The sequence below is a fragment of the Lithobates pipiens genome, unplaced genomic scaffold (genome assembly GCF_037356315.1).
Source record: "Lithobates pipiens isolate NorthernLeopardFrog02 unplaced genomic scaffold, aLitPip1_a1.2 Scaffold_25, whole genome shotgun sequence".
Classification (NCBI taxonomy): domain Eukaryota; kingdom Metazoa; phylum Chordata; class Amphibia; order Anura; family Ranidae; genus Lithobates; species Lithobates pipiens.
Window position 1 is genome coordinate 63,257,333 of NW_027507787.1, and position 20,941 is coordinate 63,278,273.

Sequence of the window (20,941 nt, forward strand, 5' to 3'; positions counted from 1 at the left end):
CGGTGCTTGGTTTTCGGGGCCCCGTACACGGCTAGGCTCCCAAAAAGTCCCACATATGTGGTATCCCCGTACTCAGGAGAAGCAGCAGAACTTATTTTGGGGTGTCATTTCACATATGCCTATAGCATGTGTGAGCAATATATCATTTAGTGACAACTTTGTGAAAAAAAAATAAAAAAAAATAAAAGTTTGTAATTTTCCCGCAACTTGTGCCAAATATAAAATATTCCATGGACTCAACATGCCTCTCAGCAAATAGCTTGGGGTGTCTACTTTCTAAAATGGGGTCATTTGTGGGGGTTTTGTGCCATCTTGGCATTTTATGGCCTTTAAAACTGTAATAGGTAGTGAGGAGTGAAGTCAAATATTTACGCCCTTAGAAAACCTGAAGGCGGTTCTTGGCTTTCGGGGCCCCGTACGCGGCTAGGCTCCCAAAAAATCCCACACATGTGGTATCCCCGTACTCAGGAGAAGCAGCAGAATTTATTTTGGGGTGTAATTTCACATATGCCCATGGCATGTGTGAGCAATATATAATTTAGTGACAACTTTGTGAAAAAAAAAAAAAGTTTGTAATTTTCCCGCAACTTGTGGCAAAATATAAAATATTCCATGGACTCAACATGCCTCTCAGCAAATATCTTGGGGTGTCTACTTTCTAAAATGGGGTCATTTGTGGGGGGTTTGTGCCATCTTGGCATTTTATGGCCTTCAAAACTGTAATAGGTAGTGAGGAGTGAAGTCAAATATTTACGCCCTTAGAAAACCTGAAGGCGGTTCTTGGATTTCGGGGCCCCGTACGCAGCTAGGCTCCCAAAAAGTCCCACATATGTGGTATCCCCGTACTCAGGAGAAGCAGCAGAATTTATTTTGGGGTGTCATTTCACATATGCCCATAGCATGTGTGAGCAATATATCATTGAGTGACAACTTTGTGAAAAAAAAATAAAAAAAAATTAAAGTTTGTAATTTTCCCGCAACTTGTGGCAAAATATAAAATATTCCATGGACTCAACATGCCTCTCAGCAAATAGCTTGGGGTGTCTACTTTCTAAAATGGGGTCATTTGTGGGGGTTTTGTGCCATCTTGGCATTTTATGGCCTTCAAAACTGTAATAGGTAGTGAGAAGTGAAATCAAAAATTTACGCCCTTAGAAAGCCTGAAGGCGGTGCTTGGTTTTCGGGGCCCCGTACACGGCTAGGCTCCCAAAAAGTCCCACATATGTGGTATCCCCGTACTCAGGAGAAGCAGCAGAATTTATTTTGGGGTGTCATTTCACATATGCCCATAGCATGTGTGAGCAATATATCATTTAGTGACAACTTTGTGTAAAAAAAATAAAAATAAAAATTTTTTTTGTCATTATTCAATCGCTTGAGGCAAAAAAATAAAATATTCAATGGGCTCAACATGCCTCTTATCAATTTCCTTAGGGGGTCTACTTTCCAAAATGGGGTCATTTGGGGGGGGTTTTGTACTGCTCTGCCATTTTAGAACCTCAAGAAATGAGATAGGCAGTCGTAAACTAAAAGCTGCGTAAATTCCAGAAAACGTACCTTAGTTTGTAGATGTGACAACTTTTGCGCAAACCAATAAATATACAGTTATTTACTTTTTTTTTACCAAAGACATGTGGCTGAATACATTTTGGCCTAAATGTATGACTAAAATTGAGTTTATTGGATTTTTCTAATAACAAAAAGTAGAAAATATCATTTTTTTCAAAATTTGCGGTCTTTTTACGTTTATATCGCAAAAAATAAAAATCGCAGAGGCAATCAAATACCATCAAAAGAAAGCTCTATTTGTGGGAAGAAAAGGACGCAAATTTTGTTTGGGTACAACATTGCATGACCGCGCAATTACCAGTTAAAGCAGCGCAGTGCCAAATTGTAAAAAGACCTCTGGTCATTGACCAGCAAAATGGTCCGGTCTGAAAGTGGTTAAGCAGTGATGATACTTTTGATCTATAATTCAAGTCATTTTGCCATAGTTATGAATGTTTAGGACTGATCAAGTTGATATAAGAAATTATTAAATAATACTATGCTTGCCTTAGCTTTGGTTCTCTGGCATGGTTCCCCTCTAAAAGGATAGAGACCAAGCAAAGGAAAGGCATCAAAGAAAAAGGAGACAGAAGATAAGATAGGATGGGAAAGAAACAGCCTCACCCACTGCTCATTGTGTTATGCCATCAGCCCCTTTCTATCTGTTGTAGGTTTTTTAAAAGCCTACCAATGCCTCTTGGTTTCAGACTTGCTTTGAATTTGATATTTGACTGTGGGAAAAAAAAAACCTCCAAATTTTAAAAAGAACATGCTAAAACAAAAGGCACTACATCCAGGCTGCTACCACTATAATTATTCCATTACTGTGACTAGAAATGATGGTAATGAAGAGCAAACATGAACTTATTAGATTCGATATCCAATCAGAAATAGAAATAGAAACAGAAATACTATTTAGTTACCAAAGCACCACTGTTCCAGGCAAATACTAATTTTTGTCAGTGAACAAATGCAAACATGCAATCAATAAACTGATGGCCAAACAAACTACATGACTGTACAATGTAACAATGCATTATGAATGTCCTTATCATTACACTATGGAGTGGGTTAGATCATTAATTAAATCAATGTTTATGGGGGTCACTTCAAGAGCATGCGAAAAACCCATTCAAACAATCATGGTATATATTTTACAGTTAACTAGTTACTGGTGGGTATTTAGATGAAATAATTAATTATTTGAAATAAATGTAACATCTAGTTCTAATATTATAAATATTCACAAGGGTACAGTATGGAAATTCAAATTACTGTGAAGAAAAGAAAAAAAACTCTCTCAGAAAGTAAAATATGAAAAACGTTTGTAATATATTTAGATGTACATTCCAAACTTTGTACACCTCCAACCCTGTCTGTGGCACTGCTGAAAAGATTTGGAAAAATCCAAAATGTTACCACCGTCAGTAGAACAATGGTAAGGGGAAATAGGTGACAACTGACTAGTAGGGAATTCTACTCAATTTGTAGCAATGTCCTCTTACCTCCTGTTGTGTCTCTGTGAAAGGAATAAAGGAAAATCTCCACAATGGGACACACCAGCAAAGCGGAGTTATACATACATTTAATCAGTCATTTCTCAAATGATGAATAGCCTGTTACATTTGGTGTCTTCCAGCCACCTCTATTTGCTTAGGCTGGGTTCACACCACAGCGATGCGGGAACGCCGCGAATCCGCAGCGGTTTCACGCATCGCATGACTCCCGCCGGCAGTTCACACTGCCCTATGCGAACGGCTGGGAGTGTCAATGAAATGTTAATGACACCCCCAGATCCATCCCCATATCGCAGTGCGATCTGCAGACTCGCACAGGAATCGGATTGCATGGTGTGAACACCCATGCGATCCGATTCTGTTGCGGACCAAAAAAAGGGTCCTGTGCGAGTTTGCTGCGGGAGCGATGCGAATTCAGCCATACTATCTGTATGGCTGAACTCGCATCGCTACGGAGATCGGATGTGATTTGCACTGCAGTGCGGTGCGAATCACATCCGGATCTCCCCCCGCAGCAGTGTGCATCCGGCCTTAGGGTAAACATTTTTCAATTTTTTATCCAGATAATTATGAATTATTGCAAATACATTTTATGTATTTATGTGTCCAGTCAGCAGTTTGAGGTCAAATGTTTATCTGTCCAATCTTGTCTATATTTAGCTGTTTTGCTATAAAAACAATAATTATCACAGAGCTCAAAAGCTCAAGCTGGAATGTAAACACAACTAAACTGACCCCCCCACCAGTCTAATCGGTACAGACATGACTTCACAGAGTTTCAGTAACAGAGTCTAAAAATCAACAGTTTCTGTTGTGTTGTTAAACTACTTGCCTGTAAAACAAAGAATTTATAAAAATAATGAAAAAAATTGAATATCAGTTTTGTATCCATTATGAATGACACCATACTTTTATAGGTTTGCTTTTCAGCTTTCTACTTGGAAATGAAAAGCAATACAAACTCTACGAGGGAGATTCTAACACTTTCTAAATTCTTCTTCAGAGAAGAATTTCTCTGGTTTACTTTAAAATGTAACTTCACTGCATCTGAGCACCACAAACTAAAGGCACTATTTCATTCATTTATAAGATTCAGAGCAAACTCCCCCATCTATTCATGTCTCTGCACTTTATTTTGCTGAGCAATCACTTTAAAATACACACCCTAGCATTTCTGGCTGTTGCCATATAATATAAGGGCAGATGATTAATGTAGCATTTACTTCCAGGAATCCCTCTGCCATTGGCTTAGGCATGGAGGCAGGAGGGCGTGCTTAGCTAACAAAACCCTTCCCCCCTCATGTAGACTCCTGGGATGTATCACATAATTTTCCTAGGCCTGGAAACCAGAAAGTATCTGAAGACATGTAAAAAAAAATGTTTAAAACAAGTAAATAGGATATACATTCCTACCTATTTACTAATACTAGCAGCATAAGGATTAAAAAGAGTCAACGATGATTAAGAAAGTTCTGCTTCAAGGAAATGTGTATTAAGTCTTGGATATCATCAGCACTATGGCTGGCCTGCAGACCTGCCCTCTAGTGGAGATTTATGGATATCACTTTACAGTTGGAAATTTTACCTGATTAGGGCTTTTTCCCCAAAATAATCTCCAACTCCTAGTTTTTTTATTTCCAGTGGTTCCTGAGACCCTTCCACAGCCTGCGTCACACAGACCTATAAAGAGAAAGCACAAAACCATCAATTGAGTATATCAGAAAAGAGAGTGTTAGTTAAGAAAATCTCCAATAAATATATATCCTGGGTATTTTACATACATTTTTTGGTAAGTTCTAGAAGCAAAAACAACACCCGAAATTAAAATAGAATTACAACAACCTAAATAAAATAGAATTGAAAAAGGGGCTGTTTGTGTTTACTATTAACACACATCTGGTATAAATAAAATATTTTAGTGTGTCCCCCTACATACCAAAACCAGTAAAAAAAAGCATGTTATTTTTTTTTTTCAATTCATATTTTTTTTATTATTATTAACACCACTTTTGATTTATAACACTTATAATATGTATAAACTAAAAGCATGTTATTTGCCAGGGGCGAACTGACCATTGGGGCACTCGGGCACTGCCCAAGGGCCCCATGCCACTAGGGGGTCCCATCAGGTTTGCCAGCCTCAATAAAATCAGGGACAGCATGTAAAAATCTGTGTTTTTAAAAAAATCCCAAGATTATAGCTGCCCCGCCTCTCCAGTACATTTTCAGTGTGTGTATGTGTAGTCCGTGTGTATACTGTGTGGCCCCATAATCTCCTATTGCCCGGGGGCCCCATAATCCTCTATTGCCCGGGGGCCCCATAATCTTCTATTGCCCGGGGGCCCCATAATCTCCTATTGCCCGGGGGCCCCATGAGTTGTCAGTCCACCCCTGTTATTTGCTAAACAAAGCAACCTACAATGAAACACTTGCAGTAAGATGAGCAGGTGCGTAGAACTTTTGGCAAGTTGCAGCTTTGAGTCTGCAACTTGCCTTCCAACCAAAACATTACGTAAAGTCTGCTTGTGTTTGTGTTGGTCCTCTAAAGCCTCTGAATTTGCTCAATTTGTAACATACCATTAGAGTAACCTAATCACCTCTAGTGAATGTGTGACTGTGGTAGGGGTATTAGATTGTAGCCTCTGTTGGGAAACAGGACCTATGCTGTGTAATATATTGCTGCTAAATACAGTAAAATACAGTAATAAGACAAATAAAAGCCAACAACTATTAGGATTTCTGCAAATTCAGTAAGGTTTAACTGATGAATCAGTACCATTGCCTGTTCCAATATCCTGAACTGTGTGAAGCCCTTAAGGTATTATTTGTCAGGTGTTCTTTAAAACCACTGAATAAGTGCAGATCTTTTTGTTCTTTACAATATGTCTCTGAATAGCAGTTTGATTGCAAGGCAGAAACCTAAATAAATGCTGCTGATGACAGAGTCAGCCAACTGGACAGAAGTTACGTACGGATCTCTCGTGTTACTGGAAAGCTCAGGTGGACATGTTAAAAAAGACCATTAACAAGTAATTTAGCTTGATTGTGCACTGTGAAAGAAAAAAAAAAGGTTGTTTTTGCTTCTTTAATGAACAGCTTTTAAATTTGAACATTCAAAATTTGCTAGATGAGTTAAGAATATATTGTTTGCAAGGGATCCCGTGGTACTACTCACAACTAGAATCTATTATTTTAATATACAAAACCTCATCAGATACAACCCGACTCTTAATTGTTTAAATGAAGAACTGGCACATCATTGGCAACTGTGTAAGCCAACCACATTTAATTTCTGTCAACACCAGAAGGGGCTAGGTAACTATATGAGCAGTTTATAACGTTAGCTCCAGTTCCCATGATTGCCAACAAAGGAGATTGCTTTCTCATCCATTGTAATGATGTGCACAGCCAGAGAAGTATTTTTGTAAACAAGCAGCAACTCTCACAAATGGCATCATGTTGCTTCTGAATCCAGAGCATTTAGATTCCAGTTTATAGGGCAGATGTGAAAAACCTCTAATTTATACTGAAGTTTATACAAATTACGCACTGCAACAATAAATGTTTAACGCTGCAATTGGATAAAACCTTTCAGTTTTTTCTTTTTGTCAAATTAGGTTTCCCTTTCACTTCCTATGACAACCATACAACTCTAGATTTCCACTTGACAATGAAATTTCCATTGACAAAATTTCACCAAGACAAGCCAAAAAGTTATATTTTTTAAATATTACCAGCAGATCACAGATCACACAAAAACAAAATAGTAAGCACTGCAATGATAAATGTTTACAGTTGCAATTGTTTAAAACCTATCTATGGAGCAATCTTTCATATGAAAGACTGGCCACAAGTCTGGTAATTGCAGTTTTCTAGTTCTTTATATAACATTTTTCTCCATCGTCAATGGAAGGAGTGGGATGCCCAAGACCCAAGCTTTCCCTTTTTTCTTTTCTGTCAAATTAAAAGCTTCTTGTTCCATCAACAACCATAAAACTCTAGATTTCCACCTGACAATGAAACTTCCCATTGACAACATTTCTCCCTCCCCCTCTCCAAACAAGTCAACCCCCCCCCCCCCAAAAAAAAAAGCTTCAACCCTTTCCCACTCCATTCAAAAGAAAAAAGAAAAATAGCTTTGGCTAGAGGTACTGTCAGGAAGGCACTAGCCATTGTACATATGAAGCTTCAAGATGTACAAGAGCCGCAGGCGCTGGTGCCATTTTTCTGTGCATAACCATGTGCAGATGTGTACCCCCTTCGCTAATGTTGCCACCAATGGGACTATTTAAACTGCAGCAGTTCTATTAGCCAGTGCTGTCTGATCTACAGCTATTACCCATTTCCCTGTATCTGTTCTTATGTTGACTTCTGTTATTGACCCAACATTCTCTCTATTTGCTCTGACTCCTGCTCATCTGCTTGATTCTACATTAGATATACACTGGATTACTAGTCCAGCAGCAATAGGGTTGCTGGTTCAATTCCTGACCATGACACCATCTGCCTAGAGTTTGCATGTTCTCCCTGTGTCTGTGTGGGTTTCCTCCCACACTCCAAAGACATGCTGGTAGGCTAATTAGACCCTGTCTAAAAAATAATTGGCCATAATATGTGTATGTGTTTGAAGGTGCATCAGGACCCTATGGGGCAATTTAGTTGACATAAGTAGTGCTATATAAGACACCCATTCATTAATTTATTTATTTTTTAGTAAAATAAAACATTAGTATCTATGGAGCAATCTTTCATATGAAAGACTGGCCACAAGTCTGGTAATTGCAGTTTTCTAGTTCTTTATATAACATTTTTCTCCATCGTCAATGGAAGGAGTGGGATGCCCAAGACCCAAGCATTAAATGTTTGCCCAGGATATCTAAAGTTTGAAGATGATAATGCTCATGAGTTTTATAAAAGGGGGGTACAGTTTGGTATTTTTCAATAATCCCAACAGATGCTCAAGTATTAGATAACAGAGTGAAAAAAGGGATGAGAGAAGAAAGAAAATGCTGCATTGATTTGTACAGAAAGGTCTGAGAACACACAACTGCTAAAAAAAAGGAATGGCCTGCTGGACCCAAATTCAGCTCTACCCTCTATACCTCCACATATCTAATGCCTAAAGTGTCATTTCAATCTGTCATCAGAAATTTCCAATAGAATATGATGTCCTTCTTACATTGTAATTGAAATGTCGAAAGAATCAAATCAGTCAGATTCTAGAAATGTCTGCAGATCCAGGAAAATTACAACATGAGGCATTTGACAGCATATAAACAGGTTTATATGCACTTTTTTTAATACAAGTTATTTCCTATTGACCTGCAAGGGCTGTCAGATGTATAGGAACAGTGTCATTGCTCTCAGGGAATAGAGTCAAATTTGTGTGCACAAACATAGTCACTGCTCACATTCTTGATGTGGAGATGTGTGGAGGTAGGAGCAAATGCTGCCAGCACTGGTCCTATTAGAGAACAATGGAGATTGAGGTAGGTTTACTAACCTACATGACTATCTATCACCGGCTGGCAGTACAAGGAGCTTCCTATAGACATATTATCATCACCAGATCCAGCTTGAATGCAATTTACAAAGCTGGTTCAGCTGCCCTGGCATAGAATATGAATTTATTAATCATACAATTTTTGTATGTCCAATTTGAAGCTAAAATATAGGGCTGCAATACAAGGGCCTCTTTCCGACAACCTTGGCCGTTGTTTGTCGGGGTCTGCGGGTGGGGGGCTTATCGGAATCCGGGAGCCCCCTGTAATAAGACTGGCCCCCCACCCTATGTGAATGAATATGGGGTACATCGTACCCCTACCCATTCACCTGGGGGAAAAAGTGTAAATAAAAAAACACACTACACAGGTTTTTAAAGTAGATTATTAGGCAGCTCTGTGGGTCTTCTTCCGACTTCGGGGGCCCTTCTGACTTCTCCGCTATCTCCGGCCTCTTCTCCTGCTCTCCAGTTCTTCTGCCGGGCTCCTCCATTATCTTCTGCTCTTTTGCCTCTCTTTTGCTAGCAGTGGCCCGGCTTTCTCCTCCGTCGTTCTTCTTCCTTCCTTTTTTAAAGCCATGGCCCAGCTTTACGAGGACCCTCAGCGAACTACCATGGCTGAATCTGCTCTGTTTGTGCTCCTGCAAGGCCGCAGAGTGGCCTGAGGACTTGTCATGGACTTTAGGTGCTGGAGCGCAGACGCTCAATTGAATGACGCAGCTCTGTGACATCAGTTCCGCATGGGTCTCTCTGAAGGTCTGAAGGATGAGCTCGCTCGAGTTGGTATACCTGATACCCTTGAAGCCTTGATCACCCTGGCTATCCAAATTGATCAACAATTTCGTGAACGTTGGTCAGAATGTTCCACCCAGCAAGGCCGCCCAGTATGGATGACCTCAAAAACTCCAGTTCCTGCTTCCCGCTACCTGACTCCAACCAGTTTGAATCCCGCCAGCTCAGTTCAAGATACCTCCGAGCCCATGTAACTAGGATTGATGCAACAGACCTTGCCCCCTGAAGAACGAGCACGTTGACGTCAACTAAATGTATGCCTCTACTGTGGTGAAGCAGGCCACTACGTGTGCAGCTGCCCTGGCAAAATGTGTAAGTGTCCATGCTCTGTTCATGCTAATCTCTCAACCTTGTCTACCAATGCAACCCACCTTGCTCTCCCTCTCTCATTACAGCTCCAGAAAAGGACAATTCCAGTCAACGCTATCATTGACTCCGGAGCATGTAGCTGTTTTATCGATTCCACCTTTGCCAACAAAACATTCCTCTACAAGAAAAGACACATGGACTTTCTGTTTTCCAGGCCTCTCGCATAAAATCAGGATGGGTGACCCAGGAGACCCTTCCTCTGCCTGTTACCATCTTCTCCCAACATAAGGAGTTACTGACCCTTGATGCCATCTCCTCTGGCGTTTCCTGTTATCCTGGGCATACCCTGGCTTCAGGCTCACAATCCCCAAATCAGCTGGGTAACTGGAAAAGTGAAGTTCCTGTCCCTTTACTGTCAGAAGCATAGTTTACCCCAACCCTTTGAGCCATCAACTACTGCTGTGTATGGACACTGACCAGAACCTACTCCAGTCTGTGTCTAAACCATACCACAAATTCATTGATGTCTTCAGCAAACGGGGAGCAGACTCCCTTCCATCTCACTGCCCCTATGATTGTCCGATCAAACTTCTTCCTGGGCCGAGATCCCTTTCGGACGCATCTTCCCGTTATCAGAAAAAGAGCAGGAGGCAGTAAAGATATACATTGATGAAAACTTGGACAAGAGATTCATCTGCCCCTCAACCACTCCAGCGGGGGCCGGGATATTCCTTGTCACCAAGAAGGATCAGACCCTTCGCCCATGTGTGGACTACCGTAAGCTAAATAAAATCACGGTCAAGAACCACTATCCTTTGCCCCTGATACCTAAACTCTTTCAGAAATTAAGATCTGCCGTTATCTTCACCAAGTTGGATCTGAGGGGGGTCTACAACCTCATTCGGAATGAGTGGGAGATGGCCTTCCGTACCCAATTTGCTCACTACGAATATTTGGTCATGCCCTTTGGGCTCTGCAACACCCCTGCCACCTTTCAGCATTTCTTCAATGATGTGTTTAGAGACTTTTTATACATCTTCGTAAATGTCTATTTGGATGATATCCTAATTTTCTTCTTCTCTGTATCACTTGACCAACATCGGGAACATGTCTGTGGGGTTTTGTGCCGTCTTCGCCAACACGGACTCTATGCAAAGGTGGAGAAATGTGAGTTTGAGCAGCAGAGCATCCAGTTTCTGGGGTTGGTGATCTCTCCAACAGAAATCAAGATGGATCCCCAAAAAGTGTCCGCCATACTAAACTGCCCTGTAACCTTGGATAAGAAGGGAGTGCAGCATTTTTGTGGTTCACAAACTTCTACAGAAAATTAATTAAGGGATTCTCCACAATAATCACACCCATCACGCAACTGACCAAGCAAAACTTACGTTTTCATTGGAATCCAGAAGCCCAAGATGCTTTTGAGACACTCAAAAGAATCTTCACCTCAGCCCCAATCCTCAGCCATCCTGATCCATCACTGCCTTACATCCTCGAAGTGGACGCATCTGAAGTAGCAGTAGGGGCAGTCATTTCTCAGCATCAAGGTAGTAAATATCTGATGCTTTTTCTCTTAGAAGCTCTCCCCTGCGGAGAGAAACTATGATTTTGGTTATCGGGAGTTGCTCGTCATCAAAGTAGCTTTGGAAGAATGGAGGTACTTGTTGGAGGGTGCCATCCATCCAGTATTGATATACACAGATCACAAGAACTTAGAATACCTAAGATCTGCTAGGTGGCTGAAACCTCGACAAGCTTGTTGGGCTTTATTTTCCCGACACCATTTTCTCACGTATGTACGATAACCCCAAGGATCTATCTGTTCCCGACACCATTTTGCCCACAGGCCCACTTTTTTTCTTTTTCCTCCATGTTTGTGCATTGATGGTCATCTTTCCATTGTCATCTATAATGTGGATCGATCCATTTGCTACTTCCCTGGAACCACCTGTTTGGGACGGTCATCCAACCTCAAGTGGATTGGAATTACAGCCGTGGCATCAACATCATTCCTGGCACCATTCTACCACTGCGGATCCAGTACTTTAAGTACATTAGATGCACTGCCATGGTAAGAGTACCCATCTTCACATTCAAACACTTTCCAGATATATATAATTGCATATTCGATCCATCTGCTCTTTTGATTTATTTATTCTGATTGCATGTCCTCTACTTCAGTTTGAGATTGAAGGGAAACTTCTCCATTTCAGGACATTTTCATTTGTGTACATTTGGTCATTGGACTATTGTGGGTTCATATAATTATTATTTTATTGTTTTTTCACATACCCTCTCTTTGTTTAGTTGAGGTAATTTAATTGTCATTTCACTTTATCACAACTGCTCCATTTTTTATTCTTTTATCGTTTTTTGGACTTTGTTTGTTTGTGTGTAGCTGCTTTTCACAATTTGTGCACTGTGCTTTCGCGTTGGATTTAGCGCAGTTTTTTCACCCTTTTACATGTTTTCAAAAAATGCAACAAGAAATGTAAGGGTGTAATCAGAGCGGCTAAGATAGAACACAAAAGGCTCATAGTGGAGGAGGGTAAAAAAAATGCCAAGAAATTCTTTAAGTATTTAAATAGTAAAAGAGGGAGGTCAGATCATATAGGCCCCATAAAGAATGATGAAGTGAATCTGGTTACAAAAGACAGAAAGATGGCGAAGGTATTGAATTTATTCTTCTCTTCAGTCTTTACAAGGGAAAGCACCCTCATGGCTATTAGAGGATAGAATTAGGAATAGACTTGAAAAACGTAACATTAAAAAGTCATCGGGACCAGTGGCTTGCAGCCGAGGGTCCTTAAAAAACTCAGTCAAGTAATTGCCGGACCATTGTTCCTTATTTTTAAGAAAATACTGACTGCTAAACTACTAAATACTACTGACTAGTATGGTACCAGAAGATTGTAGAAAAGCCAATGTATCGCCAATATTTAACAAAGGACCAAGATATATCCCAGGGAATTACAGTCCAGTTAGCCCAACATCAATAGTGCAAGCTCTTGGAGGGGATGATAAGGGATTATATACAAGATTTTTGTAATGAGAACGGCATCATTAGCAGTAATCAGCATGGATTCATGAAGAATCGTTCTTGCCAAACCAATCTATTAATCTTCTATGAGGAGGTGAGCTGCCAGCTAGATAAAGGAAGGCACGTACACGTGGTGTATCTGGGTTTTGCAAAGGCGTTTGATACTATTCCCCATAAATGTTTACTGTACAAACTAACGTTTGTCAGCATGGATCAAAGGGTGAGCACATGGATTGAAAACTGGCTACAGGGGCAAGTTCAGAGGGTAGTGATAAATGGGGAGTAATGGTCTAGTGTGGGTCCCCCAGGTTCTGTCTTGGGACCAATCCTATTTAATTTATTCATAAATGACCTGAAGGATGGGATAAGCAACTCAATTTCAGTATTTGCAGACGATGCTAAGCTAAGCGGGGCAATAATTTCTCTGCAGGATGTGGAAACCTTGCAAGAAGATCTGAACAAATGAATAGGATGAGCAACTACATGGCAAATGAGGTTCAATTTAGAAAATTTTTTAATAATGCACATGGGTAGCAAAAACATCAATGCAATCTACTTACTAGGGGGTGAACCTCTGGGGAATCTAGGATGGAAAATGATCTGGGGGTCCTAGTAGATGACAGGCTCAGCAATGGCATGCAATGCCAAGCTGCTGCAAGCAAAGCCAACAGCATTTTAGCATGCATTAAAAAGGAGATTAACTCCAGAGATAAAATGATAATTCTCCCACTGTACAAGACTCTGGTCCGGCCGCACCTGGAGTATGCCGTCCAGTTCTTGGCACCAGTCCCCGAGAAGGATGTGCTGGAACTGGAGAGAGTCCAGAGAAGGGCAACAAAGCTAATTAAGGGACTGGAGGATCTCAGCTATTGGGAAATACTGCAAGAACTGAACTTATTCTCTCTGGAGATGAGACGCTTAAGAGGGGATATGATTTCAATGTACAAATACAGTTCTGGTGACCACACAATAGGGATAAAACTTTTCCATGAAAGGGAATTTAAAAAGACACTCAACCATTCACTAAAATTAGAAGAGAAATGGTTTAACCTTAAAATTGGGTAGATGCAGGGCTCGAGTCCTACGGGAACGCATGGGAGCGGCGTTCCCGTACTATTTCCACAACGGGAACACCGTTCCCATTAGCCGCCTGAGGCTATTCATTGCGTAGTCCGCCGCTCCTTGGCCGCCCGAGTGACTAGTTGCTAGGCTAGGGCCGATCCGCGTCTAGCAACCGGTCACATGACGTCAACCGTACACGTGGGCACGCACTGGAGTCAGTGGGCAGTGCGCATACGGCCTCCAGAGCAGCCAGCGACAGACACACGTCGCTGGGATCCAGACTGTCTCCTCCCTCCCCTCTACCCAGTGCCAGACAGTCCAGGCCTCCTGGGGCCACAGCCGCTGCACTGCTACCAGTTTACTTCTCTCCAGAGAAGTAAACCAGGTTAGTCACTAGTGTGTTAAGTTGCACTCTGCATTACTCCGCCAATACTCTGCAATACCCCGCCAATACTCTGCATTACTCCACCAATACTCTGCATTACTCAATACTCTGCAATACCCCGCCAATACTCTGCATTACTCCACCAATACTCTGCATTACCCAATACTCTGCAATACCCCGCCAATACTCTGCAATACCCTGCCAATACTCTGCATTACTCCACCAATACTCTGCAATACCCCGCCAATACTCTGCATTACCCAATACTCTGCAATACCCTGCCAATACTCTGCATTACCCAATACTCTGCAATACCCCACCAATACTCTGCATTACCCTATACTCTGCATTACCCAATACTCTGCAATACCCCGCCAATACTCTGCAATACCCAATACTCTGCAATTCCTCGCCAATACTCTGCAATACCCTGCCAATACTCTGCAATACCCTGCCAATACTCTGCAATACCCAATACTCTGCAATACCCCCCCAATACTCTGCAATACCCCCCCAATACTCTGCAATACCCTGCCAATAATCTGCAATACCCCGCCAATACTCTGCAATACCCTGCCAATACTCCGCATTACCCAATACTCTGCAATACCCTGCCAATACTCCGCAATACCCTGCCAATACTCTGCAATACCCAATACTCTGCAATACCCAATACTCTGCATTACCCAATACTCTGCAATACCCTGCCAGTACTCTGCAATACCCTGCCAATACTCTGCATTGCCCAATACTCTGCAATACCCTGCCAGCACTCTGCAATACCCTGCCAATACTCTGCAATACCCTGCCAATACTCCGCATTACCCAATACTCTGCATTACCCAATACTCTGCAATACCCTGCCAGCACTCTGCAATACTCTGCCAATACTCTGCCATTACTCTGCAATACCCTGCCAATACTCTGCCATTACTCTGCAATACCCTGCCAATACTCTGCAATACCCTGCCAGTACTCTGCAATACTCTGCCAATACTCTGCATTACCCAATACTCTGCAATACCCTGCCAATACTCCGCAATACCCAATATACTGCATTACCCAATACTCTGCAATACCCTGCCAGCACTCTGCAATACCCTGCCAATACTCTGCCATTACTCTGCAATACCCTGCCAATAATCTGCCATTACTCTGCAATACCCTGCCAATACTCTGCAATACCCTGCCAGTACTCTGCAATACATACCCTGCCAATACTCTGCAATACTCTGCAATACCCTGCCAATACTCTGCAATACCCTGCCAATACTCTGCAATACCCTGCCAATACTCTGCAATACCCTGCCAATACTCTGCAATGCAATACCCTGCCAATACTCTGCAATACATACCCTGCCAATACTCTGCAATACCCCGCCAATACTCTGCAATACCCCGCCAATACTCTGCAATACATACCCTGCCAATACTCTGCAATACCCTGCCAATACTTATCCTGACAATATTCTGCAATACCCTGCCAATACTTACCCTGCCAATACATATTCTGCTAATACCCAGCCATACCCATCCATGCTCAGCCAAAATATTATTGGGGGAGATAACGTGGATATTACAGTGGGGGAGATGTATATTGCAGTGGGGACTATATGGTGGTGAAATTTTCACAGGTTTTTGCAAATTCAATTATTATTTGCTGATCCGAAAAATGATCCGATCTGTGACTCTGATCCAAGGAATGATCGGATCCGTGAGTTTTTTGATCCGTTGCCGATAATATTGCACGGCAAGGGCAACGTTATTCCAGTTTGTGGGATATTTTCTAATTTGCTGTATTTGAATTTGGAACAGGGTGTATTTGTGTTAGAAATTCCCTGAGAGGGAAAGATCATCACCCATTGTGTTGATTATTCTGTTTGACAAGTTAACTTATTTTGTTTTTGTAAACTGGCACTTTACAATAAATGTACTGTATTTTCTGTGAAATATATATGCATATGAGCGTACCTTTATTTTTTTTTATTTTTTTTGGTGGGGGAGTGGATCTTGGGTGGGAGTTCCCACACTTTTTTCCCCAGGACTTGACCCCTGGGTAGATGGTTCTTTACTGTAAGAGAGGTAAGGATGTGGAATTCTCTTCTACAGGCAGTGGTTTCAGCAGGGAGCATAGATCATTTAAAAAAAACTATTAGATAGGCACCTGAGCGACTATAACATACTGGGTTATACAATGTAATACTGACATAAAAACACACATACAGGTTGGACTTGATGGACTTTTTTCAAACTCACCAACTATGTAACTACGGTATTTATTGGCGTATAACATGCACTGGCATATAACATGCACCCCAAGTTTAGGAGGGCATTTTAAGGAAAAATGTTTTAGGAGGGAAGTTTAAGGGAAAAAAAATTACATTTAAATGCCCATCAATGCAGCCTTATCAGTGTGCATCTGCAGCCTTGCCCATCATTGCAGAATGATCAGTGTCATTTGCAGCTTGCCCAGCATCATTTGCACCTTGCCCAGCACGGTTTGCAGCCTTGCCCAGTGTCATTTTCAGCTTGCCAGTGTCATTTTCAGCTTGCACAGCGCCATTCGCAGCTTGCCCAGTGCCATTTGCAGCCTTGCCCACGTTTAAATTTCCCTCCGCCGAGACAGACCGACAGACTGGGCGGACTGCGAACCAAGCCGAGTACACAGTACAGTCGGCTTGGTCTTTTTCGGCAGCACTCGCTCCAGAAACAGCAGGGAGGCGGGACTGCGAGCAAAGCCGAGCAGTCGGCTCTGTCTTTTTCGGCAGCGCTCTGTATTTTTCGGCGGCGCTCTGTATTTTCAGCTCACAGACAGTGGGGATCGGTGTATAACACGCACCCACGACTTTCCCCCGATTTTAAGGGGGATAAGTGCGCGTTACGCCGATAAATACAGTATGTAACTGGAACACAACACCATCCATCCTGGAGCTTATGTAAATGCTATGCTGCTCCTGTACAGTAGGGGTAGAAGGAAACTTGCCCATTGTCCTTCAGGGTCCCATTGACTAATTTCAAGTCACATTTGGAACAGTGTGGCTCTGTTTTTCAACTTGTCCATTGTTTGAAAAGTAAGCCATGAGCAATCATACAATTTTAACAAGAGGGTTAGGCAAGGTAAAATGCACCCTGGCAACAGGATAAATTAGATAAATATAATATATCCAAAATGACTTTGTGTCTGCATTGAGGTAATTTATGACAAACTATAATTAATTAAACATAGAATCCAGTTGAGCATCACATTGATTTCTTAACCACCTAGGAGGTCAACAGCATACAGAATCAATTGGCTCAATACTTTCTGCCTACCTATCTTACCCAGATTTACACTGAGCCAGCAGTAGAAGAGTAAAAGGAAAACAGATATAAGGTGGATCAAGCTATTCTCATGAGACACTTTGTTTCCAAGTAATTAGCTCCTACCTTTCCTTTAGCGATAATAAAAAATGTGTTGCCCTCTTCTCCTTCTCTGATGATATAATCCCCTTTGTCATAGAAGTCCTGTGGAACAAGAATGAAAAGATTTGATTCAGAAAACTGCAATCATGTACAACGTGTGGGAGATAATCAGTGAGATGTATCATCCTTAATTGGGATTATACTGAAGACCTTTTGCCCGAGACTGTCCAGAATCAAAGTTCTTGGCAGGAACTCTTTAGTGGTTATTAGGTGTCATGTCACGTGCCTTAACCAATCAATGCATGTAATAATTATCTTGATTACAGTTCTGAGCAAAGGGAAAATGACAAAATACAGATTCTAAATGAACATAGATGAGTAGGTGAATGCTGGAAGGGACCTGACTTTACTCCTGCTCCTTTCAGCAAAAAAATCCAGACAAGTTACAAATGAACTCAGTTGTTTAAAACAGCACTAAACCCAAAAAATAACAAAAATTTAGTATATTGCAATTTACCAATACTTAAATGTGGCTGCATTTAGATGTTTCCCCCTTCATTTTCACCTGGTGATTCAACCAGTAACACACTTTTTGTTTTTTTGGGGTGTCTCCACTCCAATACACGGGCAACAGAGAAAACTTTGAACAGCAGCATTGCCAATCTGGGGAGATGGTTACATTAGAACTCCAGCTAACACTTAACAATTACAGCAACAGCTGTTTTTCCTTTTGGGAGAAATGTTTTACATACATTAATAAAAGTTGACCTTTGCAAGAACCTGTGTCAGTGTTGAACTCTAAGGTCATGTTTACACTTGTGTTTGGGGAGAGCATTAGAAATGTACAGCTGAGCTACATTTTTACTGCCCCCCCCAACCTCTCCCATGTTTATCATTCCTCTTTATTGGAGTTTATGTTTGGGGATATACATTTATGCTCTGTATTATTCCCCATATATTTTAGTTCATACCTGGGGTTTATATTAATGGTCTGGTGGGATTGCACAGACATTTATATACACATACACTTATTTGTTTTTTTTTTACATTTTATGGCAGCACAGTGCATGGGCCTGCACAGTCCTTGCATGCTTGTGATTCACCCTCTGGGATGGTTGGTTCTTATGTTTTGACATGGAAGGATGTTTGGACTCATGGTGTTGTTGTAAGTGTTATATCTAGGAAAGTTTTTGAATCTCATTTGTTACTGTAAATGCCATACTAAAGGAAAGACTTGAATTATAAACACATTTGTTTGAAAAACAGTATGTCTTCTATTGTATTATCTTGTATTGCAGAGTGGTACTGACGAAGAAACAAAAAAACCTAAAAGTGTGAAATAAATTGGATGTCTCGGTCCATGAAATAAGCTGTCAATCAAAGACTTCATGTTTGTGCAGTGTAAACTAATTCTGGGAGTACCACTTGATACTTATCTGTATCATTTCATATAATTGAACTTACTATTTTCAGTTTACATTTTGCTTTGTTACTGCAAATATCTCTGCCAGTGGATTTTAAGAGATTGTAATAAAGTATATTTTATAAATATAAATATATATATATATATATATATATATATACAGTGGTGTGAAAAAGTGTTTGCCCCCTTCCTCATTTCCTGTTCCTTTGCATGTTTGTCACACTTAAGTGTTTCGGAACATCAAACCAATTTAAACAATAGTCAAGGACAACACAAGTAAACACAAAATGCAATTTGTAAATGAAGGTGTTTATTATTAAAGGTGAAAAAAAATCCAAACCATTATGGCCCTGTGTGAAAAAGTGATTGCCCCCCTTGTTAAAACATACTATAACTGTGGTTGTCCACACCTGAGTTCAATTTCTCTAGCCACACCCAGGCCTGATTATTGCCACACCTGTTCACAATCAAGGCATCACTTAAATAGGAGCTGCTTGACAAAAGTAAGGTCCACCAGAAGATCCTTAAAAGCTAAACATCATGCTGAGACCCAAAGAAATTCAGGAACAATTGAGAAAGAAAGTAATTGAGATCTATCAGTCTGGAAAGGGTTATAAAGCCATTTCCAAAGCTTTGGGAATCCAGCGAACCACAGTGAGAGCCATTATCCACAAATGGCGAAGACATGGAACAGTGGTGAACCTTCCCAGGAGTGGCCGGCCGCCCAAAATTACCCCAAGAGCGCAGCGACGACTCATCCAAGAGGTCACAAAAGACCCCACAACAACGTCCAAGGAACTGCAGGCCTCACTAGCCTCAGTTAAGGTCAGCGTTCATGCCTCCACCATCAGGAAAAGACTGGGCAAAAATGGCCTGCATGGCAGAGTTCCAAGGAGAAAACCACTGCTGAGCAAAAAGAACATCAAAGCTCGTCTCAATTTCTCCACAACACATCTTGATGATCCCCAAGACTTTTGGGACAACATTCTGTGGACCGATGAGACAAAAGTGGAACTCTTTGGAAGGTGTGTGTCCAAGTATATTTTTTAGTTTTTGCTGCTTCAGGACCTGGAAGACTTGCCGTGATAAAAGGAACTATGAATTCTGCTGTCTACCAAGAGATCCTGAAGGAGAATGTCCGACCATCTGTTCGTGTACTCAAGCTGAAACGAACTTGGGTTCTGCAGCAGGACAATGATCCTAAACACACCAGCAAGTCCACCACCGAATAGCTGAAGAAAAACAAAATGAAGACTTTGGAGTGGCCTAGCCAAAGTCCTGACCTGAATCCTATTGAGATGTTGTGGTATGACCTTAAAAAGGCCGTTCATGCTCGAAAACCCTCTAATGTAACTGAATTAGGACAATTCTGCAAAGATGAGTGGGCCAAAATTCCTCCAGGACGCTGTAAAAGCCTCATTGCACGTTATCGCAAACGCTTGGTTGCAGTTGTTGCTGCTAAGGGTGGCCCAACCAGTTATTAGGTTTAGGGGGCAATCACTTTTTCACACAGGGCCATGATGGTTTGGATTTTTTTTCACCTTTAACAATAAACACCTTCATTTACAAATTGCATTTTGTGTTTACTTGTGTTGTCCTTGACTATTGTTTAAATTGGTTTGATGTTCCGAAACACTTAAGTGTGACAAACATGCAAAGGAACAGGAAATGAGGAAGGGGGCAAACACGTTTTCACACCACTGTATATACACACACATACAGCATTTTACAAAAGTGAGTAAACCTCTCACATTTTTGTAAATATTTTATTATATCTTTTCATGTGACGACACTTTGCTACAATGTAAAGTAGTGAGTGTACAGATTGCATAACAGTGTACATTTGCTGTCCCCTCAAAATAACTCAACACACAGCCCTTAATGTCTAAACCGCTGGCAATAAAAGTGAGTACACCCCTAAGTTAAAATGCCCAATTGGGCCCAGTTAGCTATTTTTCTCCCC

General features: G+C 41.2%; 1 protein-coding gene across 2 annotated transcripts in view; it reads right to left on the minus strand.

Annotated features, from left to right (window-relative positions):
- Nucleotides 1–20,941, minus strand: part of LOC143930316 (cGMP-dependent protein kinase 2-like) — a 341,093-nt gene that overhangs the window by 176,526 nt on the left and 143,626 nt on the right. For both annotated transcript variants that reach the window (XM_077454561.1, XM_077454562.1), the window contains exons 7-8: nucleotides 17,580–17,657; nucleotides 4,651–4,745 (exon numbers count right to left, since the gene is read on the minus strand). In XM_077454561.1, the coding sequence (XP_077310687.1) occupies nucleotides 4,651–4,745; nucleotides 17,580–17,657 (173 nt within the window). The remainder of the gene's footprint in view (nucleotides 1–4,650; nucleotides 4,746–17,579; nucleotides 17,658–20,941) is intronic.